Below are 27,938 nucleotides of genomic sequence, written 5' to 3' on the forward strand. Positions count from 1 at the left end.
GAATCCTGTGATGGGCAATGTCCGTGATTAACTGTACAAATATTAGAAATTTCTTTCATGAACCAGAACAAATGTATGACACTACAACTAGAAGTTAATAATAAAGGGGCATATAGAGAGCAAAAATATACCTTTTGCAAACTATATACTACACTTAGTAGTATTTTGACATTCTTTCATAAACAGTAACAAATATACTATGCCAATACTACGAGTCAACAATGGAGGGGGGTTGGTTAGGGATATGGGAGGATTTGAGTTTCCTTTTCTTTTTTTTTTTTTTTTTCTTCTCTTCTTTGTCTTTATTTCTTATCTGGAGTAATGAAAATGTTCTAAAAATTGAACAAAAATTAATTGTGGTGATGGACGCACAGCTGTATGAGGGTACCAGGGGCAATTGATTGTATACTTTGGATCTTTGGATAATTGTATGGTATGTGAGCAATCTCACACACACACACACACACACACACACACACACACACACACACAAGTCTATTGTTGTCCTCCACAGGAGAAGGCAAATGCAGCCTGGCTTGATTATCCTAGGGAAATATTAAAGAAAGCATTAGCAAGATCCAATACAAAATGATATACACACAATTGGTTACTAATTTCTTGTACTAAACCAGCGATGTTCAGGACTGCGGCATACAATGGTGGTGTTACCTTGTATAAGTCACAATAATCAACTGTCATGTGCTACATTTTGGCCATACAGGACTATTGAAGGGCTATGGATGGCTATTATTAGCCCCACCTCCAACTCTTTGATAGTGGCTGAGATTTTTTGGTGCCCTCCTGGACATTTATATTGTTTTCTAGCCATGACCCTCCGAGGAGAGGGTACTTTTACAGGGAATGCCCCTTATGACCTCTTTGATCACTCCACACTGGAGGTGAAATTCCCCTATAATGGGCTGCAACGTGGCATTCTGTAGAAGATCAATTCCTAAAATATATTCCGATATAGGGGAAATACATACCATTTAAAAATAATTTTAACAAACATGGCCTATTTTGCAGCATTTTTTCTATGCCTACCATTTTTAATTTCCAGGCCAGGTAACAACAACAACAAAAAACTAACTATACCTCCCCCGTCTTTCTGCATCCAGCCCTTCCCTCATAGCTGCCTTAGGTGCTCAGGCTTGGGGGCAGGGATGGGTGAGACAAAAAGAAAGGGGCTTATCTTGTTGAACTTGGAATTAAAAGTTTTCAATCAGGGTGGCGAGATTTGGGAGTTTCTTTGCCCTTTTAATTATTTCCAATTAGATCTATTCACTTAAAGTTGTGATCTGGACAATTGGGAAAGGTCTTTGCCTTTTCTAGAGGCAGCTCTCTGGCAGCCTTCTGCTGCCTTAGGGAATTCCCAGGGGCAGTTTTTTCTCATGTCCAGGTTTGTTTACAATAATTACAGAACTAAGGCTTTGAACCCTGCTGCAAAAAGGGTTTCTTTTTTTCTTTTTTCTTTTGGAACTCCAGGAATACTAATGTAGGTATGTATGTATGTATACATGCTTATTTATTTTTAAGCAATTCAAATGGAGCTCTTTAAGAATTTTTGTTAATTTGTTATTACCATCTGAAGGTATAAGAATATACATTGAACAGGCAGACAAGACACAAATAGAAAGTTAGTCAAGAAACAGAAACACAGAAGTACTTTTGAGAGGGGAAAATACAGGATTGAATACATGTTTTCTCATCCTATTTTTACCCTTTTTCAGAACAATTTTAATTATAATAGTGTGCTTTCCAGAGAGCCATTTCTCTCCTGATTTTAAATCATATTGAGGCCAGATTGTGTTACAGAAATCAACTTTTTTTCTCATAGGCTCATAACTAAAATCTTTCCAATTTTTAAAATTCAGTCAAAAGGTTCCCATTCTTCCTCCTCTTCCTCTTCCGAGGAGGAGTCTATGGGCCCCACGCTTTGGGGTCCTATCCCAGAGTAGCTAAAATTCTCCAGACTGAGCCCAAGGCAACGTATGGCCTTTGACTAGTGCATATCTGCATGTCTGATCTCTAACTGATCGTCCACTTGGAGCAGGTGATCAGTCAAAGGGTCCTTCATTTCTGCCTGGGCAAGGTGTGTATCTCTTTCTAGTTTTACTTTCTCTTCTACACAGTGTTCAGTAGCTTTCACCACTTGTTATGCATTGGCAGCCATCCTCGAGTCTCCTAACGGGGGCCATGCCATGGTTGCCACTGTTTGGTGGTCCTTTTTCTTCTCACTCAAGTCTAGTTGTCCTGCTGTCTGTTGCAAAATACTTAGCAACCCCACCAGAGTTTTCAGGGCATCTCCATATTCTCACAGAGGTCCCCATTTGTCCAAAAGGACAGCCACCCCTCCCACATGGACGATATGGGCCAATTCGGTATCCCCCCATGGATTCTCCCTTCCTGGTATTCATGCCTGCTGCAGCCGGCAGCTCTTCAGTCTCCTGGCTGTGCTCATCAATTGTTTCAACCCAGTTTAGCTCCAGGACTGAAGAACACACTAGGTACGGAGTTAGACATGAGTTTACTAGGACTTACTTAAAGGAGATATGGTTCCATGGTGGTGGCTGGCTGGGAAAGACGGTGGTTATAAGGGTTGGGACAAGGAGGGTGTGAAAACAGAGTTTGGGCAGGGTCTTGTGACACAAGGGTGTGGACATTTGTTGTCAACAGTGATCAGGGAGGAGAGTTTCAATGCTTTGTTTTCAATATATTTTTCCTCCCCTGGGGGGAGGAAAAGTAGGCTGTTATGTGAAATCACTGTGGAGGGGAGGGGAGATAAGGAATGTCCGGCATTTCCTGTAGCACCTGGCACACACAAATGCTCAACAGACGAAACCTGGTAGCACAACAGTAACCACTTCCTCTGCTTATATCCCCACAGTGGTCAATGGTGACCTTTATGTTTCATGAATTTTATCTCAATAAGAATATCAAAATGATTGAAACCACCTGGGAAAAAAAGATGAAACTCCTGATTTTTGTTTTTTGACTTTCAGATATGACCCTAATACTGAGAAAGTGAAAACCAAAGTGATAGATGTATTATGTTACCATATAGTTTTGTGGGGAAAATTAGGCCAAAATAATAACACTAGATTTATTCTTCTTGCTTCTAAAAGGTAGTGCTTGACAGCTAGCTGTCTCCCAGTTCCAAAATCGCCCAGTGGAGAATCTTGCCTCGTCTTAGCTATGGAGGGCTGGTCTTGAGTCAGGGGGTCACCCAGTCCAAACCATGGGCAGTGCCGTGTCACACCACACACAACACAGCCACTTGGGGGCTGTGTGTGCGGCAGAAATGCCCCATCAGTGCTAAGTCTCTCCTTCCCACCCACACAAGGCCATTTCTTCCTCCCGCAGTGGTGTCCATCCAAAGGACTGTCCAGCCTCCCCTGGGGCCCCCCAGTCCCCGCTGCACTGAGCCTCAGCCCAGCTGCTGTCCTCTTTTGCCCTCCTCCCACTCTTCACCCTTCCTCCCTTCCCTCCCCATCCTCCAGTTCTGTCCTGAGGAAGTTTCAGAGAATATCCTCAACACCTCTTATCTGCTTTAGGGAAGTTTAAAGTTCAGGGCTTTGGGCAATTAAAGATGAATGACCCAGGGGATATTCCTGTGGAAATGGTTTGAGGAAGATGAGTCAGCCTGCGTCTCTGTCAGAGTGGGGCCGAGGCAAATGGCCCCCGGGTCAGTGCCCTGGCCTTTCTTTTGTTGCCCTAGCTCTGCCTCGGGCATCCCGCCAGCCCCACCTTCCCCATGACCCGCCTTGCATGGGGGCTGCAATTGGGGCCCTGAGACTCCTGGATCACTGCCTCGTCCTGTCCTGAGAGAATCTGTATTTTAAGAGGAGGGAAAACCAGGGAGAGGACTCTGCTTGATCCTCCAGGAGGTATTTCGAGTGTTTGGGGGCAGGAGTAGGTAGTCTTCCTGGTAGCACAACAGTAACCACTTCCTCTGCTTATAGCTACTCACCAGGCCAGACCAGGGAGCCTCCTCTGACTTCCCAGAATCGACTCTCTCGGTGCTCCAATGGACTCCTTTAATACTCTCCAAAATCTTTACCCCAACCTCAACAGAGCCCCTAGCCCAGGTTCCTTTTGCCTCTCTCTCCACCCCACTGGCTGTCTATCTAACCTGGTTTCTTAACCTGAGCCTCAGTTTCCTCGTCTGTAAAATGGGAATCTAGAACTTACTTCAGAGTAGTTGTATGGTTTAAATGAGTTAAGGAATGTCCAGAATTTCCTATAGCACCTGGCACACATAAATGTTCAATAGACGAAAGCTGCTGCTGTTGCTGGGCTTTCAGGGTTTTATCAATCAGGCAACCACATGCTAAGGAGCACTCAGTATGTGTCGGGCCCCATGCCAGGAACCTGGTGGTGTTGTAGTACAAGATACTGTGTTTGGCCTCAAAGAAGTTCAAATCTACTTGGAGAGAAAAGTGAAACCACCAACCAACGAAATAGTTCATAAGCATATAACATGGTACAGTTTTTAAAAATCTGTCAAGATGCTCCTAAATACAGCTTCCCCTTTGCTGCATCTTCAGGTCCAACTCTCTGGCTGGGTGAACCTGGTGAGGGCTGGGCTTGGGGAAACCCACGGGGGCTTTGCCCGGCTTTTCCATATGCCAAGCCAACAGCACCAGGCACAGCCAAGGCCGTGGTGGAGTGTCCCCTTTCCCGGGGGCCGGAGGCTGGGTTCCAGCCAGGCTCTGTGGGAATTGCTGACCAGGGGGCACTGCAGGAAGGAAGGAAGACCTAATCCCACTCTGACCCTGGGTAGGAGGAGTTTTGTTTTGGGTCCAGCTGGCCCCGGAAGGCAACTTGGGGTGGGGGTGGGGGGCGTGGAGGGGGTAATGTAGGATGGGGGCGAGGACAAGGGGTGGCCAAAGGAATTTTCCTGAGGGAGGTGGGAGGGACAGGCACCTAGGGACGGGGAGGAGTCAGGAATCGAGGAACTCAGCCAGCTGAGAGGATCAAATTCCTCTAAGGTGAACTCTGAGACTGGAACTTGTCAGCTAGGAGGCCCAAAGAGGGAGAGAACCAGAGGGGAAGACGCGGCCACTCCACCTGTCCTAGCGGAAAGACCTGGCGGGAGTGCCTCCCTCAGCCCCCAGCTGCCTGCCCTGCCCGCCCCTCCTGTCCCTTTCAGTGCCGGAGAGGGAGGAGAAGATGGAGCCAGGCAGGACCCAGATAAAGCTTGACCCCAGGTGAGTGGGAGCGGCTGAGTCTCCCGACAGGAGCGAGTGCTGGGCAATGACGGGCCCTGTTGCTCTGGCCAGTCCCCTCCTCCCTCCACAAATCCTCTATTTTTCAGCACCCAGAGAGGGCTTTGTTTCAGTGAGACGACTGAAATGGTCTGGCTGTCCCCTGGGATTGGGACAATGTGTGATACCTCAGGGCCTCAGCTTTGCCACCCTGGGGGGAGAACAATCCCAGCGATGGGGGCTGTTGAGGGATTTCCCAGAGGGAGCCTTCCCATAGCTGCCAGGCCAAGCACAGAGCCCCAGCTGGGGACCCATCCCTGTTGCTAAGGGCCCACAAAGGTGGAAGCCTGGCTCTGGGACCCCACCCCTTCTTCCCCACCAGTCCCTGGGCTGCTGCCCCAGTGAGAGTGGAGAAAATTGACTGTGGACTCTTTGGGCACCAGAGCCAGACCTGCCCCGGGCCTGGGTGGCAGCCCATTGGCTTGGGCCAACTCTCCACTCCCTCTGTCCCAGCATGTCTCTAAGAAACAAGGCCCTGAAGGGAAATGGACAAGCTCCATGAACCCATGAGTACCGGAGAGTGTTAATAACTGGTGTCCCTTCTGCCATCACACCCCCAAATCCCCATAGTCCTGAACGAAGGCTGGTGTCCCTCCAGGTATACGGCTGATCTTCTGGAGATCCTGAAGACCAATTACAGCATCCCTTCTGCCTGCTTCTCTTACCCTCCCACTGCAGCCCAACTCCTGAGTGGTGAGTCAGGGACACTCTCCAGAGGAGATGTGCATCCCAGAGGGAAGTCAGGACAGTCAAGGATTGTTGAAGAGAGGCCCTGAGATTGGCCAACCTGGGGAGCCCTGGGAGGACGGCTGGCCCGGTGTCCATCATGGGTAAGGCCCTGGAGAAAAGCAACTCCTTAAGAAGTCAGTGAGTGAAAGGGGGGACATGATAACCTGACCCAGGAGACAAAGACTGTACATTGGGCCTCCATGAATCCTAGCCTCAAAGCTCCTTCAAGATGGGGACACTGCAGTCTGGAGCATTTTTCAGACCCAGAGCCATTCAGGGACTAAAATCACATCTCAAGGTGGTATCCAGATAATCCAAGCCCCACAGGATCTCCTGGTGCAGGGGGATGTGGGGTGGAGAGCTCCACAACAGCCTTCTTGGGAAAGGGACTATATCATTCCAGAGAGATGATATTATTATTAATAATGATCTTAAAACTTAGGCGAAGCTCTGAAGATGTTCTTACAGCGTTGGCCAACTAGATCCCATTACTGAATGGCTTTTGTTTAAGTTGTTTTCTGCAGTGAAAGGCACAAGATGAGTCTCTATTCCTGGACATCTAAAGCATTAACAATCAAATGGCCCTAGACTCTTTATAGGAAAGGTGGCTCACATCCAAATTTTATTTTGTTTTCCAACTGCATGAGTAACTACTACAGAGATGTTAATGAGTCCGTATCTCAGTGGTGTCCTAATGCTTTTCCCTGCCTCCTTCCTGATGTTGTGACCATGTGGAATAGAGTCTCTCTGAGCAACAGAATGGGAACAGGGTGCATTAAGAGGCAGATACAGGCATGTTCTCAAGTTATGTTCAGCCTCATTTCAGATGCTCCGAACCAGAGCAATTGTCACCTGTCAGAGAGTGTCCAGAGATGCCTCATGGCCTCTCCATGGATAGTGCCAATATATAGCTGCTTCATCCAGCTCCAGGAACCTCCTCCTGAGAATTCAGCTGGTGGGACAAATCTTCCCTTACACCCGTGATTCTCAACCAGGGGCAGATTCTTCTCCCAGGGGACATTTGGCAACATCTGGAGATGGTTTTGAATGCCACAACTGGGAGGGTACTATTGGCATTTATGGTTAGCACCCCAGGGTGCTGCTAAATATCCTACAGTGCACAGGACAGCTCCCCACAACAAGAATTATCTGAGCCGGAGTGCTAATTGTGCCAAGGTTGAGAAAGGTTGGAAATGGCTCCCACATTGCTTTGCTGCAAAATGTGCCAATAAAAGTGCCAAGTATGTTCAAAATGTGGAGACCATTATTGGACTTGTAGTTTGGCAAGGTGCCTTGTTTTGGGTGGAAACGTGAGGGCGGATAGGCTTTGGAGGTTGGAGTCTAGGGAGGTGGGCATTCCTGACGGGGGAAGGAGATAGAATGACCAGGCAGGTACCCCAGACAACGAGGGTCTAGATCTGTCCAGATTCAAGGTTACTGGTGGGACAACAGGGCACAGTTGAGAGGCAGGTAAGGCGGGGCCTGATGAGAGTCAAGTAGAGGAGTTGTACTTTATCCCGCAGAGGGAAGGAGCCATGGGGGTTTTGAGATTGGGAGTGGCTGGATGAAAGTAATCAGTAACAAGGATGGACTGCAGGGAAGAAGAAACTTGAGAAGCAGGGATATAAAATAGAGGTAATTGCCCAATCCAGGATGAGGGACAAAAGGCTGAGTCAGGACAGGGAAAGGAAAGGAAGGGTTAGAAAACATAGGCACCCATATGGCAGGTGAACTCACTGTCCTCCCCCCTACATGGGACTTGACTCCCAGGGGTGTAAGTCTCCCTGGCAATGTGGGACATGACTCTGGGATGAACCTGGATCTGGCATTGTGGGATTGAGAAAATCTTCTTGACCAAAAGGGGAAAGAGAAATGAAACAAAACAAAGTTTCAGTGGCTGAGAGATTTCAAATGGAGTCGAGAGGTCGCTCGGGAGGGTATTCTTATGCACTATATAGATATCTCTTTTTAGTTTTTAGTGTATTGGAGTAGCTAGAAGGAAATACCTGAAGCTGTTGAACTGCAACTTAGTAGCCTTGATTCTTGAATATGATTATATAACTATGTAGCTTACATGGTATGACTGTGTGATTGTGAAAACCTTGTGGCTCACACTCCCTTTGTCCAGTGTATGGAAATATGAGTAGAAAAATGGAGACAAAAACTAAAAGAAAAATAGGGTGTGATGGGGGGGGGATGGAACAGTTTGGGTGTTCTTTTTTACTTTTATTTTTATTTTATTTTATTTTATTTTGAGTAAGAAAAATGTTCAAAAAGTGATTCGGGTGATGAATGCACAAACTATATGATGGTACTGTGCATAGACGATTGTAAACTGTGGATGATTTTAGGGTATGTGACTATATCTCAATAAAACTGTAATTTTAAAAAAAGCAGAGGGGCTTAGCTCTCAATTGCAGCTACAAACAGACCCTGTCGCTTTAGTCTTTTGGATTTATATTGTTCAGAATAAAATAGTACAATTGTATCCTCAAAAAAGAAAAGAAAAAGAAAGAAAGAAAGAAGAAAACATAGGCAATCCAAAGAAAGAGGAGATAGGGTTTGGTAAATTTCTAGAATGCTAGGTGAAGGAAAAGGGGCTGTTAATGATGAGATTGGGCAATGGTGATGACACTGATAGAAATGGGAGAATCAGGAAGGGGAGCCCACTGGAGGATGTGGTGAAACCCCTTCCTCTCTTCATTTGTAAACTCTGTTGCTCCTTAAATTAAATGTTATTTAGGAAAGAGCTATTCTGGAAGAATGATTGAGCCTCTCAATAGCCAGTTTTTGAAATACCTACGGCGTGATTGCAATAAAAATCTCTGCAGGACTTTTTTTTAATGGATTGATCCAAAATTTACTTGGAGGACTGAAGGATCAAGAAAATTTTGAAAAGTATAAGAAGGGAACCTACTCTACCAGAAATTAAGACTTACATTAAGGTTCTAGTAATTAGAGCAGTGTAGTGATAAAGGCAGTGTCCTGACAAATAGAAAAATGGAACTGAGTAGAAGGTTCGGAAATAGAGTCATGCCTACTTGGGAACTTGCTATATGAAAAAGACGCTATACACATCATTGGGGCAGGATGGACTATCTAAAAAGTGATGCCAGACAACTGACTGTCCCTATGACAAATAAATAAACATGAAAATACCTCCAAAGTAGCTTTAATCCAGCTAGATTAAGTTCCTAAATGTAAACAGCAAGCATTTTTACAAAATAAGATATAGGGGGATATCTTCATGATTGGGAATAAAGAACAATTTCTTAAACAAAACAGAAGAAAACACAAATGATCATGGAAAAGATTTGACTACATAAAAAAAATACTTCTATATGTACAACTAGAAACACTGCAAACAAAGCTAAAAAGCCAAACTGAAACCTGGGAGACGATATTTTCAAACCTCTAAACAACAAAGGATTAGTAGCCAGTACAAGAAAAATTTCCCAAGGAAAACTGGATAAAATATACAAACAGACAATTCATAGACGAGGAAATCTAAATGTCCAATAACTATTCAAAAAGATGCTCTATTTTGCTAAGAATCAGGGTAAAAATTGGTAGTAACTAATTTCACTACTAACATATTAGCAAAAATTAAAAGTGTGATAATACCAAATGCTAGTGAACTTGTGATGAAATATGAATGCTCACAGACTGCTGATGGGTGTATAAATTGGGATAACTACTTTGAAGAGTAATTAGATACTATCTATGAAACTGAAGACTTTCGTGTCCTACAACCCAGCAATTCTTTTTTTTTTTTTTAGTCTTTTCTTTTTTTTTTTATCATCATTTTATTGAGATATATTCACATACCACGCAGTCATACAAAACAAATTGTACTTTCGATTGTTTACAGTACCATTACATAGTTGTACATTCATCACCTAAATCAATCCCTGACACCTTCATTAGCACACACACAAAAATAACAAGAATAATAATTAGAGTGAAAAAGAGCAATTGAAGTAAAAAAGAACACTGGGTACCTTTGTCTGTTTGTTTGCTTCCCCTACTTTTCTACACATCCATCCATAAACTAGACAAAGTGGAGTTTGGTCCTTATGGCATTCCCAATCCCACTGTCACCCCTCATAAGCTACATTTTTATACAACTGTCTTCGAGATTCATGGGTTCTGGGTTGTAGTTTAATAGTTTCAGGTATCCACCACCAGCTACCCCAATTCTTTAGAACCTAATAAAGGTTGTCTAAAGTGTGCGTAAGAGTGCCCACCAGAGTGATCTCTCGGCTCGTTTTGGAATCTCTCTGCCACTGAAGCTTATTTCATTTCCTTTCACATCCCCCTTTTGGTCAAGAAGATGTTCTCCATCCCACGATGCCGGGTCTACATTCCTCCCCGTACAACCCAGCAATTCTAATTCTACATCTATACCTTAGGGGTACTCTCTTATATGTGTCAAGGAGACATGTTCAGAATGTTTATTGCAGCATCTGTTTGTCATAATGAAAATAATAAAAATCACTAAAACAATGAGTGGAAAAAGCATTTTGCAGGATGATGCCACTTACATAGATTTTTTTTAAAATAAATTCAAAGTTATAGGGACAGTTGCAAAAACAATACTGACCCCATACACAGAACTCCATCATACCCTGACCCCCTCCCCCGATAGCCCAATCCACCAAATTTAACATCCTGTCTGTGCCAGTTTGAGTGTATTGTGTCCCCCAAATGCCATTATCTTTGTAGTCTTGTGTGGGGCAGAAGTTTTGGTGCTGGTTGGATTTGCTTGGAATGTGCCCCACCCAGCTGTGGGAGATGATTCTGATGAGATGTTCCCATGGAGGCGTGGCCCCGCCCATTTGGGGTGGGCCTTGATCGGTGGAGCTATATAAATGAGCTAACTTGGGGGGAGAAAAGAGAGTGCAGCTGGGAGTGATGTTTTGAAGAGAAGCAAGCTTGCTAGAAAGGAACGTCCTGGGAGAAAGCCGTTTTGAGGCCGGAGCTTTGGAGCAGATGCCAGCTGCCTTCCTAGCTAGCAGAGGTTTTCTGGACTCCATTGGCCATCCTCCGGTGAAAGTACCCGATTGCTGAGGTGTTACCTTGGATGCTTTGTGGCCTTAAGACTGTAACTGTGTAGTGAAATAAACCCCCGTTTTATAAAAGCCTATCCATCTCTGGTGTTTTGCATTCTGCAGCATTAGCAAACTAGGACACTGTCACATCGCTATTTCTTTCCCTCCCTCCCTCCCTCCCTATCATCCATCATCTATTGCTGTGTCTTCTGAACATACGAGAGAGAGCTAGCCGCACGCACCCTTGAACAAACACTTTAATTCACATATACACTTCCCATGAATAAGAACATTCTTTTATGCAATCCCATTAAGCACAGCTAAGAAGTACAAGAGATTCAACAATGATACAAAGCTTACATTCTATATTTCCTTTTCCTTATATCTCAACTGTGTCCCTTTGAGCCTCCTGTCCTCCATCCTCCAAACCCATCCAGGCTCATCCTTGGCATTCAATTGTCATCTATTTAGACTTTTTTTCCTTCAATTGTGGAAACATATATACAGGCTAAATTTTCCCATTCCATCCCCTCCCTAGCCTTCCATTAGTGGGATTAATCACATTTAGAATGTTGTAATGTTCTTTCCCATCATCCATTACTAGAAATTTCCCTTCACCTCAAATAGCAACCCTACACTCATTTCTTAACTCCCCATTGCCCCTTCCCCCATTTCTCTTAACCCATACTCTACTTTTCATCTCTATGGTTATATTCTCTGATAATTTCTTTGTGTTTACTGTGGGGCTTAAAATTAACCTCTTAAATCCATAACAATCTTGTTTTTCTTTGAGACCATCTTCATTTCAATAGGATACATAAACTATGTTCCTATACTCCTCCATTCGCCCACCTTTATATAGTTTTCTAAAATTACATATTTTATGTTGAGTTCAAAACCACTGATTTGTCATTAGAGTTTGTGTATTTTATATAATGTAGGAAGTAAATAGTGGAGTTACAGTTCAAAAATTATTGACTTCTATTTGTATTCCATTGTGGTTGGAGGATGTGCTTTGAGTATATTCAAAATTTTTATTTATTTATTTATTGAGGCTTGTTTTATGTCCCAGCTTATGGTCCCTTCTGGAGAAAGATCTGTGATCACTAGAGAAAAATGAGTGTCCTGGTGATTTGGGATGTAAGGTACTATATATGTCTGTTAAAATTCTCTATATCTCTTTCTCCTTTCTTTGTTTCTCTGTTGGTAGGGCTCCCTTTAGAATCTGAAGTAGGGCAGGTCTTTTATTGGCAGTCTCCCTCAAATTTGAAGGAGAGTGTGCCAGTTTGAATGTATTACGTCCCCCCAAATGCCATTATCTTTGATGTAATCTTGTGTGGGCAGACCTATCAGTGTTAATCAGATTGTAATTCTTTGAGTGTTTCCATGGAGATGTGCCCCACCCAACTGTGGGTGATGACTCTGATTGGATAATTTCCATGGAGGTGTTGCTCCACCCATTCGGGGTGGGTCTAAGTTGAGTAACTGGAGCTGTTAAATGAGCTGACAGGCAGAGAGAACTCGGTGCAGCTGTGAGTGACGTTTTGAAGAGGAGCTACAGCCAAGAGGGACACGTTGAAGAAAGCACAGGAGCTGCAGATAAGAGACAGTTTGAAGATGGCCATTGAAAGCAGACTCTTGCTCCAGAGAAGATGAGAGAGGACAAATATCTCAAGTGCAACTAAGAGTGACATTTTTGAGGAACTGCAGCCTAGAGAGGAACATCCTGGGAGAAAGCCATTTTGAAACCAGAACTTTGGAGCAGACGCCAGCCACGTGCCTTCCCAGCTAACAGAGATTTTCCGGACACCACTGGCCATCCTCTAGTGAAGGTACCCAATTGCTGATGTGTTACCTTGGACATTTTATGGCCTTAAGACTGTAACTGTGTAGCCAAATAAACCCCCTTTTATAAAAGCCAATCCATTTCTGGTGTTTTGCATTTCGCAGCATTAGCAAACTAGAACAGATTTTGGTACCAGAGACGTGGGGTGCTTTTGCTGCTGAGTTTGCAAATGCCAAACATGTTGGAATGGCTTTTTAAATGGATAAGGGGATGATTCCGGAAGAATTGTGAGAAGCTTGCTGTGTAACCAAATAAACCCCCTTTTATAAAAGCCGATCCATTTCTGGTGTTTTGCATTCTGATAGCATCAGCAAACTAGAACAGAGAGTTTTGCTGGATAAAGTATTCTTGGTTGGAAATTTTTCTCTCTCAGAATTTTAAATATGTCATGCCACTGTCTTCTCGCCTCCATAGTGGCTGCTGAGTAGTCACAACTTAGTCTTAAGTTGTTTCCTTTGTATGTGGTGAATTGCTTTTCTCTTGCTACTTTCAGAACTTGCTCCTTCTCTTCAGTATTTGAGAGTCTGATCAGAATATGTCTTGGAGTGGGTTTATTTGGATTTATTCTATTTGGAGTTCACTGGGCATTTATGCTTTGTGTATTTATATTGTGTAGAAGGTTGGGGAAGTTTTCCCCCACAATTTCTTTGAATACTCCTTCTAGACCTTTACCCTTCTCTTTCCCTTCTGGGACACCAGTGAGTCTTAAGTTTGGACGTTTTATTTTATCTATCGTATCCCTGAGATCCGTTTCAATTTTTTTGATTTTTTTCTCCATTCTTTCTTTTGTTCTTTCATTTTCTGTTCTGTGGACTTCTAGGACACTGAAACGTTGTTCAGCTTCCTCTAATCTTGTATTGTGAATATCCAGAGTCTTTTTAATTTGGCCAACAGTTTCTTTTATTTCCATAAGTTCTCCTATTTTTTTATTTACTCCTGTAATGTCTTCTTTATGCTCTTCTAGGGTCTTCTTTATGTCACTTATATCCTGGGCCATGGTCTTCTAGATGTCCTTTAAATCCTTTGCCATGTTTTCATTCCTCGATTGTAGTTCTTTGATTAATTCTGCCAAGTACTGAGTCTCTTCTGATAACTTGATTTGTGTGTTTGGAGCTGGAGTCTCCATATCATCTGGTTTTATCATATGCATTAATATTTTCTGTTGTTTTTGGCCTCTTGGCATTTGCTTTGCTTTATAGGGTTCTTTCAAGTTGTAAAAACAAAGGTACCAATCTAATGTTTCAGAAACACAGTTTGGTGACATACACTTTTTCTAACTAACCAGCAGATGGTGTCTGTGAGTCACCTATACCCCTCAAGTCAGTTCTCAACCTTGTTCCCATGGTGTGTGGGGAAATGATTCTTGTGGGGTTCAGTTGGAGAACTCAGATTGGGTGTGTTGCTGGAGCCATCCACCCTGAATGTGGGGCATGTGTACGGGTGGCCAGGGAGGAAGGGCAGGTTTAATATTCAAATCCCCCAGGTTCCTGGAGATTCAAGGCCACCACAAGAGTCTAAGCCTTCATTTCATTTCAGCCTCAGACCCTCTCCCTTGCTGTCTCACAAACCACTGGACTTGGTGTAGTGTCCCTGGGTTCTCTGAGCAGGTCCCCCCTCCCAGCCGCAATTCTCCAGGACCTCTGCCGAGGGAATGCCGTGCTACGTCACAAGTGCGCACCGTCCCTCAAGGGAAGCCCCGGGCCACCGGGCCGTGCAGCAGCGCTCTCAACTGATGCAAAGATAGCCCTCCTGGCACAGTTTCTCCTTCCTAGCTCTGGGACAACTGGCAGGGCTCTGGGCTGTGGGCACAGCCCCGGGCAGGAGTTTATACAACCCTCCGGGGAGCCAGCTGCTAGCCGTGGGGTTTCTTTCAGCTTCCGGCTCTCCCCTCCATTCCCCCGGCCCCGAGGTTATCTGCAGCGGACTATCCTCCAGGTCAGACACCGAAAGGCCAGCCCAGCCCCCTCTTTTTGTGTTTTACTGTGTGGTTCCCACTCCCGCAACTGCAGCCGCTCCTGGGTTTTTCTCTCTTTTTTTTTTTTCTTTAAAGAGCCAGTCGGTCTCCAAACGCCAAGCCCTGGCTTCCCCACAATGTCGCGTGGCTGAGGGTCTTCCAGCCAGCTTACTCACTCGTTTCAGAATGCAGACTCCTGGTTTCACCAAGTATATGGCCCCTGTGGTACTAGGAGACCTTGTCCAGCTGGTGCATCGCTGTAACCAGTATTCTCGGTCACTTTCTGGTTTTTATCTAGTGTTTTTCATAGAGGTGTTTTTTTGCCCTGTCTCACCTAGCCGCCATCTTAGGTTCTCTCCCATAGATTTTTAAAAAATGCAAGGCAATACTATATATTGGATATATACATATGCTGTGCAAATATTAAAACATGAATGGGAAAGATATATACCAACTTCAGAATAGTAGTTACCCCTGGGGCAGGGGGTGAGGTAGTGAAGGGAAAAGGATCCTGGAGGTGTACCCAGGAGCTTTATTCCTGTATCTGTTAAGGCTTTATTTTAATAAAAATAATTTTTGAAACCAAATTGGCAATATGCTAATGCACTAAAATGGATTCTGGGTATGTTAATATTCACTATCTTATTCTATTTTTGAAATATTTTGTAATTTAAAAACTAGTTATAAAAAGTAATTTGGAAAGGCTATGATGAAATGTTGGGTGAAAAACAGAATATAAAATTTTATAAACAGTATGATTGCAGTTTAACCAGGTATACATTCTAACCAGGATGATGGTTTTGTTTTGTTTTGTTTTGTTTCATGCAGATAATGTATTGAACCTGGAGGTCTGTACACAGGCAAACCTTACTGTGGGAACTAAGAGTTCGGGAACTCTCTCCATACCCCTGGTCTTCCACGGTGGGGAGAGAAGGGAGAAGACCTTAGGGGTAGAGGGGAGACACAGCTTAGGAGGGAGAGGGGACCAGGTTGGACTGGGCAAATTGATGTTCTCTTTAAGAAAAAAATCATAACAATCTATTTACTTCTGGGGGCCAGGGAAGGGAGGAGGAGGCAGGGGCTCGGCTCGTTCCATGTGCAAGGGACACAGGAGGGAAAGTGGTTGGAGGAGGGGGAGACCTTGGGGAGGGGGGGACCAAGAGAGGGGAGAGGAGGGAACCAAGGAGGTGGGAGGTCATCATGCCCCCAACCCTTGTCCTTAGTTCTTTCTCTTCCTCCCCACAACCAGTTACAATCTTCTTAAAAAGCCCACCACACAGGTGGGGCTGACATAGGAGGGCCTGGAGGTGGGGGCAGGGATTCATTCACCCCAGCCCCCAATCTAGACGTCCAGCCGGGGAAGGAGCACGGTGGGCTATGACTTCCCAGCCCTCCTTGGGGCTCCCAGATGGAAGGGTAGTGGATGGCGCTCTCAGGAAGAGTTAATGAGGGTAGCTGTGGCATGGGGCGGCTACTAGTCTGAGCCCAGCGGAGGCTCAACCCTAACGGGGTGAAGCCATAGAGCCCGCCGAGGACATCAAGAGAGAAGGGATGAGTGTGGCGTTGAGAGATGGCTGAATGGAGAGTTTACCAGGACTGAAACTGAATGGGAGTGGGGAGGGAGCGTTGTTGGGAGGCTAGGTTTAGGGGCATCGGAGTCCACCAAAGAAGCTGTGGGCGCAGGTTTCCAGTGGGGAGAGCCTGGGGAGGGGGCATACTGTAGCACACTAGAGCAGAACGCGACGGCCTCTGGAGACGTTCAAGATTTGAACACCTTTGCCCGGGGGTGGGCTTTAATCTGGGGGGATTTGAACTCTGTAGTTAGAGTTCATCTCTCAGATCTGCTGCCGGATTGGTGTTCCCAGCCCCTTGATGATCTCCACCAGCTGGTCCATCCCACTGTTCCTGGGATGGTCCAGGAGGAGTTGGCCAGGACGCAGCCAGCTGACCACACATCTAAGGGCAGGGTGTAATCAGTGGCTCCGAAGATGAGTTCGGGGACCTGGTAATAGCCAGAACAGATGTAGGAGACGTTGGGCTTGCCCCGACCAGCTGCTTTGCACTGCCCAAATCTCAGAGGGTGAGGATAGCGGTGCCTGAGTCCACCAGTAGGTTTTGGGGCTTGATGTCACTGTGACACTCGCCCTGGAAGTGGATGTAGGCCAAGCTCCGGAAGAGCTGGAACATGTAGAGCTTCTCCCCACCGGACTAGAAAAAGAAGTACCTTAGCCACGATATTGCAGTGGTTCAGTTTAGGCATAATCTGCAGCTCTCGGCTCTTGAATCTCCTGTCCTGGAGAATCTTCTTAATGGCCACCAGCTCCCAGGTCTTGGATAGTCGTGTGTGGTACATGGCCCGGAAAGAGCCTTGATGTCTGAGTAAGCCACCTCCTGGGAATGATCTGGGCTCTGGCCTAGGGTGGCTACCGCTGTAGTCACCTTCCCGCTGTCACCGCCCAGATGCACTCCCGGCGGTGGAAAGCTGATGCTCGCCAGGGTCGCGGCTGCTTGATCCACCGCTGGCGGTGGAGCCACCACCGGAGCACGAGGTCCCCAGCCCCCACTTATGGCCCCGACGGACGCCTTCCCGCCGCCGCTGCCGCCTGGGCCGGAAGCCGAGTCCCCGGGGCCTCCGCCGCCACCACCCGACTCTGCGACTCTGCAAAATACTGGGATCTCCTGGGACCGCACCCCGAAGGCGCGCCACGGCTCATGGCCCAGAGGGCAGGGCAAAGCTGCCAGCTCCCGGCCACGGTTGCCCGCGACTCCAGGACATGCTCCTGTATGTTTTTCTGTTTTGTTTTGTTTTTTTAATTCAGTTTTATTGAGATATATTCACATATCATGCAGTCATTCATGGTGTACAATCAACTGTTCACAGTTGCTTCATATAGTTGTGCATTCATCACCCCAATCTATTTTTGAACATTTTCCTTACACCAGGAAGAATAAGAATTAAAAATAAAAGTAAAAAAGAACTCCCAAATCATCCTCCCCATCCCACCCTATTTTTCCTTTAGTTTTTTCCCCATTTTTCTACTCATCCATCCATACACTGAATAAAGGGAGTGCGATCCACAAGGTTTGCACAATCACCCTGTCACCCCTTGTAAGCTACATTGTTATACAGTCGTCTTAAAGAGTCAAGGCTACTGGGTTGGAGTTTGATAGTTTCAGGTATTTAATTCTAGTTATTCCAATACATTAGAACCTACAAAAGGTTATCAATATAATGCGTAAGAGTGCCCACCAGAGTGACCTCTCAACTCCATTTGAAATCTCTCAGCCAGTGAAACTATTTCGTTTCACTTAGCATCCCCCTTTTGATCAAGAAGATGTTCTCCATCCTATGATGCTGGGTCCAGATTCATCCTGGATGGTTTTTAAAGCTACTTTTTATTGAGCATATACTATGTACCAGGTGCTGCGTTAAGAGCTTTAATGGGAGGCTAAGTAACATTTTCAAGGTCATAGAGCAAGCAGTAAACAGCACTTTGCTTTGAACTCAGGTGTTCCTGACTCTTAACCTCCATGGAAGCAATTATGCAAAAATGGAAATAATCTTTGGTTAGAAAGCTGACATTATGGGTGATATTTTATTGTTTATTCAAAATCTTAATGTTCTTACTTTGTTTTTATTATTTTAAAAAGTAATCTTTGCTATTCCAGAGACATTGGGAAATTTGCTAGTTGCTAAAGGTATGGTTGTATTCAAATAGTCAGACAAGCATTTCCCAAAGTTTGTTCCTTGGAATATTACTCCCAAGTAGTACTTCATGAAAACAGAGGTCTATAAAAAAATAAGTTTTGACAAGTTGTGTTCTATAATCTCCTTTTGGAAATTCATGGTATAAATTAGAAGATTAAAGACTTCAGTAGGTTCTGCTGGGAAGAAACATGTTTAAGTCATTTCCAAAAATCCTTTGATCATAGAAATCTTTCTCTCATGATATCTATATTAAAATGCACTATTATGATACCAAGAGTATGAACAACAAAAGAAACAACAGATAAATGTGATTTAATCAAAATTTAAAAAAAACTTTTGTGCGTTGAAGAAAATTATGAAGAAAGTAAGAAGACAACCTGAAGAATGGGAGAAAATAGTTGCAAGGCACATGTTGGAAAAGGGCTTAATATACAGATTATATTTTTAAAAAAACTTTTAAAATGCAACAACAAAAAGACAACTCAATTTAAAAATGAGCAAATGACTTGAATTTCTCCAAAGAAGATATACTAATGGCCAATAAACACATGAAAAATGTTCAACATCATTAGCCATTAGGGAAATGCAAATCAAACCACAATGAGATATCATTGCATACCCACAAGGATGGCTATTATTTTAAAAATGGAAAATAACAAGTACTGGAGAGGATACAGAGAAATTGGAACTGTAGTGCATTGTTGGTAGGAATGTAAAATGGTGCTGTCACTGTGAAAAGCAGTATGGCAGTTCCTCAGAAGGTTAAATATAGAATTACCATATTATCTGGCAATCCCACTTCTAGGTATGTACCCAAAGGGAGTGAAAAGAGTCTCAAACAGATACTAGCACACCAATGTTTACAGCAGCATAATTCACAATAGCCAGAAGGTAGAAACTACTCAAGTGTCCATCAGCTGAGGAATGGATAAACAAAATGTGTTCCATACATATAATGGAATATTATTCAACCATAAGAAAAAATGAAGTTCTGAGACCTGCTGCAACATGGAAGAACCTTGAAAACATATGTTCAGTTGAAATAAGCAAGGCACATAAGGTCAGAAATTATATATCACCTACAAGAGATGACTAGAAATAGCAAATTTGCAGAGATGGAAAGCAGATTAGAGGTTACTGGGGGAATTGGAGATACGGGGGGAGAGGGGAAGGAGGAGTGTTTGGAAAAAATAATTTTAAAAAAGTATGTACTTTGGGAAAAATTGGGTTAGACCAGAAAAAATAAAGGAGAGGGCAATCTTCTAAGATAATAAATGGGTTAGATGTTGAGTGGTGGTGTCAGGCTGTAAATGGAATCTTTCTCTCCCTTTCTTAACTTTTGCACTGTGGAAGTGGATACAAGATACTGCAAGTAGGAGAAAGAGTAGAGTACCAAAGCCAGTAGTTATGAGAAACTGCAAAGGCTTCTCTATGTTGAACAGTCAGAATATCTTCCCCAACCCCTTTATAACCTTAAACAACCTCTTTCAGGATTGCATTTGGTAGTTTATATCACCCCACATTTCCTTCCATAGCTATATGAACACACATCATGAGAGTCAGAGTGTGTAATGGTCAAGAATATGGGCTTTGCATCAGGAAAGGGTTTAAATCCTATGCAGCTTCCAGGCTGTGTGACCTTGGGCAAGGTGCTTAACTAAGCCTAGTTTCTTGAAAAAGCCTGTATAATGGGGATGATACCTGGAAATCTCATAGGATTATTTGTTTCATTTAACAACAGTTAGAGAGCAGTTACTGTTCCAGGTACTTGAAGATGAAACAGAACAAGACTGACAAAGTCCCCGTCTTTGTGGAGCTTACATTTTAGTGGGGGAAAGACTATAAACAAGTAAATAAATGTATCAATACCCTGCTGCGATGTGTGAGCAGAGGGGGGGCAACATCGAACAGGGTATCCAGGGAAAGTTGGCTGGGGAGGTGGCATTTGAGCACAGAACTCTGTAATGAGAAGGAGCCAGGTATGCGGAGCTCAGGGAGAAAAGCTTTTGTGGCAGAGGCCAAGTATAAGGTCCTGGAGGTGGGAGCAGCTCTTCCTGGTCGTTAGGAGGATGAAGGTGGTCGGGAAATCCTAAATCTTGATAACCAGAACAGCTGAGCAGCAGGGATTGAGTTTGAGAACACAGGGTGTAGTAGAGGAGCAGGACTCAGTGGAGACCACTGAGGGCTCAGAGATTCAGAGGGGAACCAAAGGAGTGTCCCTCAGGGAGTCAAGAGAAGGGAGATTTTCAAGGAGGAGGGAGTTGTCAAGGAAAAGAAAGACCAGGAAAGGCTTTGGCTTTGATGGCTTGTGGAAGGGAAGTTTCTGCTCTTAGTAGGCTGATGAGGACAGAGTCAAGTCCACTAGCAAATGGGGGAGGCTGGAATCCCTTGGTGGGTCCTCTGGATTGGTCACCAGACCTGTGGTCAGAGGTAAAGGGCCTCCCTCGAACAAAACAAACAGAAACACAGAAAAAAAAAGCATGCCCTGAAATAAGAGCAACCGGAATAAATGTGATATTTTGACAGATTCACATCTGTCCTGGTTGCTCCCCGTGGTGCCACCAGGTATGACTGACCCAGATGAAAGCAACGCAGTCTTTACTGTTGTATGCTCTCTTTTCTATCTATTTTGGTTTCAGCAGTAATAACTTTCTGCCTGAGCTTCCCTCACATTCCTCGATCACCCAAACATGGAACAAGCTGGCCAGTACCTTCCTCATTCTTCACCCCCAGTGCATCAGGACAATGGACTGGATTCTGACAATCTTCTCCCCCTTCTTCCTCTCATCTCACAAATTAGGAGTTGTCAAGGAGAAAGTTTGAGGTCCAGGGGAAAGATTTAGAGAAATGAGTCAAGGGGTTTCCTCACTAAGACAGAACCCTCTGTTAAAAACTAATTAAGTTTGTGGATTACATGTTCAGAAGCACATACTGTGCGAACATATTGATTTTTTCCTGTAAGCAATGGGGAGGCTAGAGGCACTTCACCGGTGTTTGTCAAAGTGTTATCCTCTGAACATCAGCATTATCAGGGGAGCTTTTTAAAAATGCCAGATACTAGGCCCATCCGAGATCTCTTGAAGCAGGATCTCTGAAGGAGGGGTCTGGACAGCTGCTTTTCAACAACTCCCCAAAGGATTGAAATAAACAATGAAGTTGGAGAGCCTCTGGATTATGTTTAATGAGGCCAAGCATGATTCCAACAACTTGGAATCTTTATGTGTATCCATTTCTCTTTTGTTAAAGTACCTTCCTGATGTCTCAGTTTTGGTGGAATCAAACTGAGACAGTTCTTGAGTCCACCATTAATTATGTTCTGCTGCAATTAAAATTGTTAATGGGTCCATGCCCAACACCTGGCACTGAAGGCAGACAAGTGAATAAGCCCCTCTGACCCTTGAAAATTTTGCTAATTATGCAAAGACTCATTTGGCATAAAAACCAAAAACAAACTAACAACAACAAAAAACCCCTCAAGGCTCACTGTGGTTCAGTAGGCTCTACTTGGCCTACAAGCCACATGTTGAATACTCTACATCTAAGAGATAGCCATTCCTTTGCATGGATTGAAGCCAACACCAGATAATTCTAGCTATGATTAAGGCAATTTAGGTCCAAGTGGAGGTGACGAGGAAGCCCACATCTTCTCCCCCTCAATCCTGGCCTTTGGCTCACTGGATTCTGCCCTCTCCTTGTATTCCAGCCCTGGGCCCCTTGGAATCTGCTCTCACAGGCATCCTGACCATGCTTACCCTGGGCTCGGTCGCCATCTACCTGGAGGATGCAGTCTACCTGTATAAGAACACCTGTTGTCCCATCAAGAGGAGGACGCTGCTCTGGAGTAGCTCTGCACCTACGGTGAGTGCCCTTGTAGCTATCCCATGGGAGGGATTGGAGAGGAGGCAAGGGCCATGTTGATAACTCCTCTGAATTTAACAACTCATGTCAGCGAAGGGCTGCCTGTCTCTTCCACTGGGAAGCAGGGGTGGCAGGGAGGTTTGTGATCTAATATTCATTTGCAATTAGGACTCCAAATTTAGACCTCCAACAGGCAGCTGGATGGAGTGTTCCAATTCTAGGGGCCTGCAGAGACTGCTGGAGAAACTAAGAGCCCACAGTGGTTGTTGGAGAACCTGCTCAGCCCACTAGCAGCCCCACCCCCTTCTCTTCCTCCCCCTCCTTGGCCACAGAATTGCTTTTAAAAGCAAGCCTCCATCTGTACAGGCAGATAATGGTTCCTCAGGGTGTAGGAGGGAAAGAATTTTTCCCCCAAAGGGTCATACTCAGCCCTACTTTTAAGCTGTAGTCCTTTTAAACTCGCTCACACAGCCATTATGTTCTCTGGTTTGCTCCTAGTCTATAAAACTGGACTTCTGTTGATGAGTTCTGTGTCTGTTTGGGGTAGAGAGTGGAGCCCTTGAGGTCCTTTCCTGCTGGACATCTGCCTTGAGCCACTCAGTCCATCAAAGATGTTTTAATAACACATGGGACATTATAAAAGGAAGGGATTGGATCTTGATTCATTTACTCTGAGGGATGAATTTACCTACTCCTACCAGGGGTACAGGGTGAGCCTACCTAAGAGCCTGACTCAAGGTGATTTGCCATTTCCAACCTTAGACATAAAAGGAATTGAAAGCTGAATTTTAAGAACATTTTTAAATAAAATTGATTTATTTAAGTCCACCCAGCTGGCAACGTTTAAGTAATGGCGCCTGCAAATGTTTAGGTTTTACTTCTTTGGATCCTTACCACAAAAGGTTCGAGAGGGTGAGCACAAAGTCTCCGTCCCTTCCCTGACTGGTTTCTTGCTCCTCTCCAAACAGGTAGTGTCTGTGTTCTCCTGCTTTGGTCTCTGGATCCCTCGTTCCCTCACGCTTGTAGACATGGCCATCACCTCGTAAGTGTCCTGCCCAACCCCTATCTGTCCGCTGCGTATCCCTCTGGGGTCCCCTGCTGCTCCCCACTCACCCTGGACTCAGAGTTGGCATTTATTTCCAAACCCTATCCCTTCTGTAAATCCTTGCCAGCCAATTGATCATGAATCTAGCCCTTCCCAGCTTTTGCTAATTGGGGTCTCTTGAACTTCTGGTTCTGTTCAGGGAATGCCTCATTTGGGCACATTCCTCAGTTACCTCTGTGTTTCCACATGAAATTCCCCTCCCTCTGCCCTCTCTCTCACTCCTCTGGGTTCACACATTCAGAATGCCTAGTCCCTACTATCTTCCCCTTAGTAAGCCCAACTCCCTTTGCAGTCCAACTCTCTTTGGCAGCAAAGGGGTGTCCCCGCCACTGGCTGCCACCTACCCCTCTATGTATTCCTGGTCCCACTTCTCTCCACCCCAGGTTTTATTCAGTATGCTTTTACCTGTTGATGCTGGTCATAGTGGAAGGTTTTGGTGGGAAGGAGGCAGTACTGAGGACACTGAAGGACACCCCAGTGAGAACCCACACAGGCCCCTGCTGCTGCTGTTGTCCCTGTTGTCCCCCCCTTATGCTCACCAGGTAAGGCGGGAGGGAGGGAACAGGTCAGCTTCTTCCTGCACTCTCCCAAGAACCTCCTCCCATGCTCTAAGTCCTGCTTCGAGGCTATAGGAATTGGACTTATAAGGAACAAAGTCAATAATGAAAGGGTGGGCATACCAGGGTCAGGACCCTCCCTCTGAATTTCTGCATTGATGGGTACCCAACCACAAGGGAAGATGGGAGCAGAGGAAGGAGACCTCTGAAGTTCCCATCACTTAAGCTCACTGCACCCTGCAAACCTTAGCCACACAGAGCAAACTGGACTTTGAGTCACTTACTAATCCCATCTGCCCATTTTGGTTAATGAGATTGAGATCAACACTGATCGTTCTTTCTCAAAGGGAAGTATACTGGCCTGAGGGTGAAGGGAAGGCAAGGAGGAAGGCTCCCAATGAGCTCAATATTCTGGTTTCTCCCTGTGTCTCCATCCATTTAACCATTTTAGTGACTATGATGGCAGCCAAGCCTCAGCCTAGGAGCCCAATGAAGGGGCTGTAAGGTCTTGGAGTGGGTGGTTTGTGGGTCCATGTTCTTAACCCTCTTCCCTGCTCAGGAAGAAGCTTCGGCTGCTGATGTTTGGCCCATTCCAGTATGCCTTCCTCAAGATAACGCTGGTCCTGGTGGGCCTGTTTCTCATCCCTGATGGCATCTATGACCCAGCAGATGTAAGCCAGGAGCAAGGGGCAGCAAAGTCCAAGACTCATTTAGTACCGTTGAGTTCTAGAAGTAATAGCTGGACCCAATATTCCCTTACACAGGGCCAGGGACAGAGGAGCCATGGAATGGTAGAGCTCAGGTGGGGAGGACACTGGAATAGGCCAAGGCTTTGGGGCTTGTCTATTACCTTTCCCACCACAGCAGAGAAGTAAAAAAAAGGAGGAAGGGCTTCCCTCCCTCCCTAACTGCTTTCTGGCCTGCCACCAGATTTCTGAGACGAGCACAGCTCTATGGATCAACACTTTCCTCGGTGTGTCCACCCTGTTGGCCCTCTGGAGCCTGGGCATCCTTTTACGCCAAGCCAAGCTGCATCTGGGTGAACAGAACATAGGAGCCAAATTTGTGCTGTTCCAGGTAACTAACTATACCCTGGGTAAAAATGGATGGTTAACAGAGCTACAAATGATGGGGTTGGGAAATGAGACTAATAAAGGCTAAAAATGGATCTAGGAATCTTCTTCTTAAGCTTCAGGTTTCCAATGAGATTTTAGAAAATTATTCCCTGCTTGCCCTTTCCCAGTTTTTGTCTTTCCATGCACTTTAAGTTCTTCTATTTTTTCTTTAACTTTTTCTTTTATACTCATTATTTCCTCAAACCCTAAAAGCTTATAATCTACCACCACTAACAGCATCAGCATTATCATAGCTATATCATGTGCCAGGCATTTTTCATACATTACATTTAAATTTTCACAATAATTCTGGGAGTCATTACTATTCCTATTTTACAAATGAAGAAACTGAGACTCAGAGATGTTATTATAGGGCTTGCACAAAAACACAGAAGTAATGGGGCTAGAATGTAAACCCATGTCTGCCTAACTCCCAAACCAAAGTCCCTTCTCCTTATCACACTGCCTCTTCATCTTCACTTTTCTGAAAATTCTCCCAAAGGCACTTTTTTAAAGTTTCTGTATTTTCCATTCTCTAAGCCCAAAGATGACCCTTCTACCAAATGCAATGGCTTCTAACCAAACCTCATTTTCCTTCTCCCTCCATTTTTCCTGTCTCTTTAAGGCCCTTCTCTTACCTCCAAGACAAAATGATTGCTTCATAGTTAACAAAGTGATTTCACATACATTCTTGTTTGATCTAAGAAGATGCCTCCCAAATGTGAATTTTCAGGTACATAATAGGTAAACTTGCAAGGGCTATAAGAAGGGAGAAGAGAAATCCCTGAAATGGAATCAGGGACTGAAGTGGCAAAAAGGATTTGGGTCCTAGAAGAACTCAGGGTCAGGCCCAAAGGGCAAAAGTCATTTGATTGCTGAGGCTGCCCATGGTTACCGCAGGGAAGTCTAGACAAGCTAAGTCTGCCTTGAAGAGGCTGATGTTTCAGGAAAGTGTATTCAGAGAGAACAGTACTAAGATAAATGATGCTCCTGGGGCCTCTGAACAGATAATTTTAAAAGGGCACGTTAATGGTAATTGTCCGTTATTCTAGGAGCAGGGACTTCAGATACTTAAGCTAGATGGAATTACTCTTCTCTGATCATCCACCTTTCCCATCCATTTAAGTGCTTATAGTCATGGCTGAGGTAGGGAAATAAAAATAAACCGTCAGTTCTTACTGTTTCTTGTCAGCAACTCTAATATAAACAAAATATTAAGTAGAAGATGGCATTGTAATTTGACTCAAGATTAAAAATCCGTAATTGTTTAATCAAGTGTGAGTCTCAACCCTCTGTGTCACTGCACATATCTAAAGGTTGGCCAAATCTCCACAGTGAAAAGGACAAGGCACAGCAACTGGATGGTCCCACCCTGCCTGCCCCTCTCTTTTCTGTTCTGCAGGTGCTCCTCATCCTGTCTGCCCTGCAGCCCTCCATCTTCTCAGTCTTGGCCAATAGCGCGCAGATTGCATGTTCACCTCCTTTTTCCTCTAAAGTCAGGTCTCAAGGTGAGCACATAGGAGCGGAGCTCCCATCTCATTCTGGGGTGGGAAGGATGGGGGAATGTTCAGGGAAGAGGGCCTTAGACCAGAGGTTGGGCCTTAGACCACTGTGACTTGCTCACAATATTCAAAAAGGGGATCCCTGCAAAACTGGAGCAGAAGCTTAAAGAAAACTGACTCCACCTCTCAGATCAGATAGTCCAGAGAGCTGCAACCCCAGAGCTTGAAAGCAGCCTTGATGGCCCACCCAGGAAGCCACAGGCTCAGCCCTCAGCTCCTGGGAGAGGAATGGGTGCAGTTAGGAAGGGGAGGGTTATTAACATAAAACACACCTAAGAAATGGGCTTTAATGCTGGCCTCAGATCTCAGAAGATGGAGAGTTGGATTCTAATTCTGGCTCGACCACTAACTTGCTGTATAATTACAATTTTATCTCTAGGTTTGGGGATGAATTGGAGAAATTCATCATATGCCAGGGCTGCTGGTGGGATACCACCTCCTTAACTTAGCATAACCTGTATTATATTTCCTCCCACACTGCAGTGATGAATTGCCACCTCCTCATAGTGGAGACTTTTCTGATGACTGTGTTGACACGAATGTACTATCGAAGGAAAGACGACAAGGTTGGGTATGAACCTTTCCCTTCTCGAGACCTGGATTTGAACTGCAAAGCCTGAAGTGGATGGCATGGAATATGGAAGAGACACTGTACTCATTAGGAGAGCATAAGATTTCTTTACTGTCCCTCAACGTTGACCAACTGGAGAAGGATTCCTGTTGTCAGCACAAACTGGCAGATTACATTTGACTACAGAGATGAAGGTGAATTATTCAATAGGATGAAAATGTTTTGGATCTTGCTTGGGGAAGGTATTTTAAGTTTTGTAATAAACAAACAGGATGGAATCTGAAACTCTAAATCTGTACATTGCCTCTGTGGGTGCCACCCTTAGCCCTTAAAACTTGTGTATAGAAAGGTCACTCTGAACTTTCCCAAAGCAAGTAAAATGGGTAAGAGTATATAGTAGTGTCTGGTATAAGAACAGGAGTAGAACTCAGCCAGGCAAAATAGTACAAGCTCAAAACTTGAAATCAGATTTCTGGAGAATAGATGGAAAGGTGTTCTTGCTCTTATAGATGTGTCTTTAGGGTATGGTGACATTAGGCCTGGGCGATCTGACTTAGCATCTCTTTGCAGGGCAATGTATTTTGAATCCTCTGCACCAAGCTGCAAAAGGAGTC

The 27,938-nt window shown here is 44.7% G+C and overlaps 1 protein-coding gene and 1 pseudogene across 4 annotated transcripts; one reads left to right on the plus strand and one right to left on the minus strand.

Annotated features, from left to right (window-relative positions):
* Positions 1 to 4,998: 4,998 nt before the first annotated feature.
* SLC51A (solute carrier family 51 subunit alpha) lies at positions 4,999 to 27,609 on the plus strand. Of its 4 annotated transcripts, XM_037837599.1 has the most exons (9): positions 4,999 to 5,210; positions 5,866 to 5,960; positions 22,260 to 22,414; positions 23,383 to 23,456; positions 23,903 to 24,061; positions 24,636 to 24,747; positions 25,007 to 25,153; positions 26,594 to 26,699; positions 27,237 to 27,609. In XM_037837599.1, the coding sequence occupies exons 1-9, from the start codon at positions 5,173 to 5,175 to the stop codon at positions 27,371 to 27,373; spliced, it is 1,023 nt and encodes a 340-aa protein (XP_037693527.1). In that variant the 5' UTR covers positions 4,999 to 5,172; the 3' UTR covers positions 27,374 to 27,609. The 4 variants fall into 4 exon arrangements, with proteins under 4 accessions (XP_037693527.1, XP_037693536.1, XP_037693533.1 ...); XM_037837608.1 differs by lacking the exon at positions 5,866 to 5,960; XM_037837605.1 differs by lacking the exons at positions 4,999 to 5,210; positions 5,866 to 5,960 and adding an exon at positions 5,966 to 6,097.
* LOC119509821 lies at positions 16,350 to 17,508 on the minus strand (annotated as a pseudogene).
* Positions 27,610 to 27,938: the final 329 nt, after the last annotated feature.

Source organism: Choloepus didactylus, chromosome 1 (assembly GCF_015220235.1).
Source record: "Choloepus didactylus isolate mChoDid1 chromosome 1, mChoDid1.pri, whole genome shotgun sequence".
NCBI lineage: Eukaryota > Metazoa > Chordata > Mammalia > Pilosa > Megalonychidae > Choloepus > Choloepus didactylus.

Bases quoted from the DNA above. Each gene is read 5' to 3' on its own strand.
- SLC51A (XM_037837599.1), top strand. From the start codon at position 5,173: ATGGAGCCAGGCAGGACCCAGATAAAGCTTGACCCCAG. The intron at 23,457-23,902 runs GTAAGTGTCCTG...TCTCCACCCCAG, and splicing joins GTAGACATGGCCATCACCTC to GTTTTATTCAGTATGCTTTT. The intron at 24,748-25,006 runs GTAAGCCAGGAG...GCCTGCCACCAG, and splicing joins GCATCTATGACCCAGCAGAT to ATTTCTGAGACGAGCACAGC.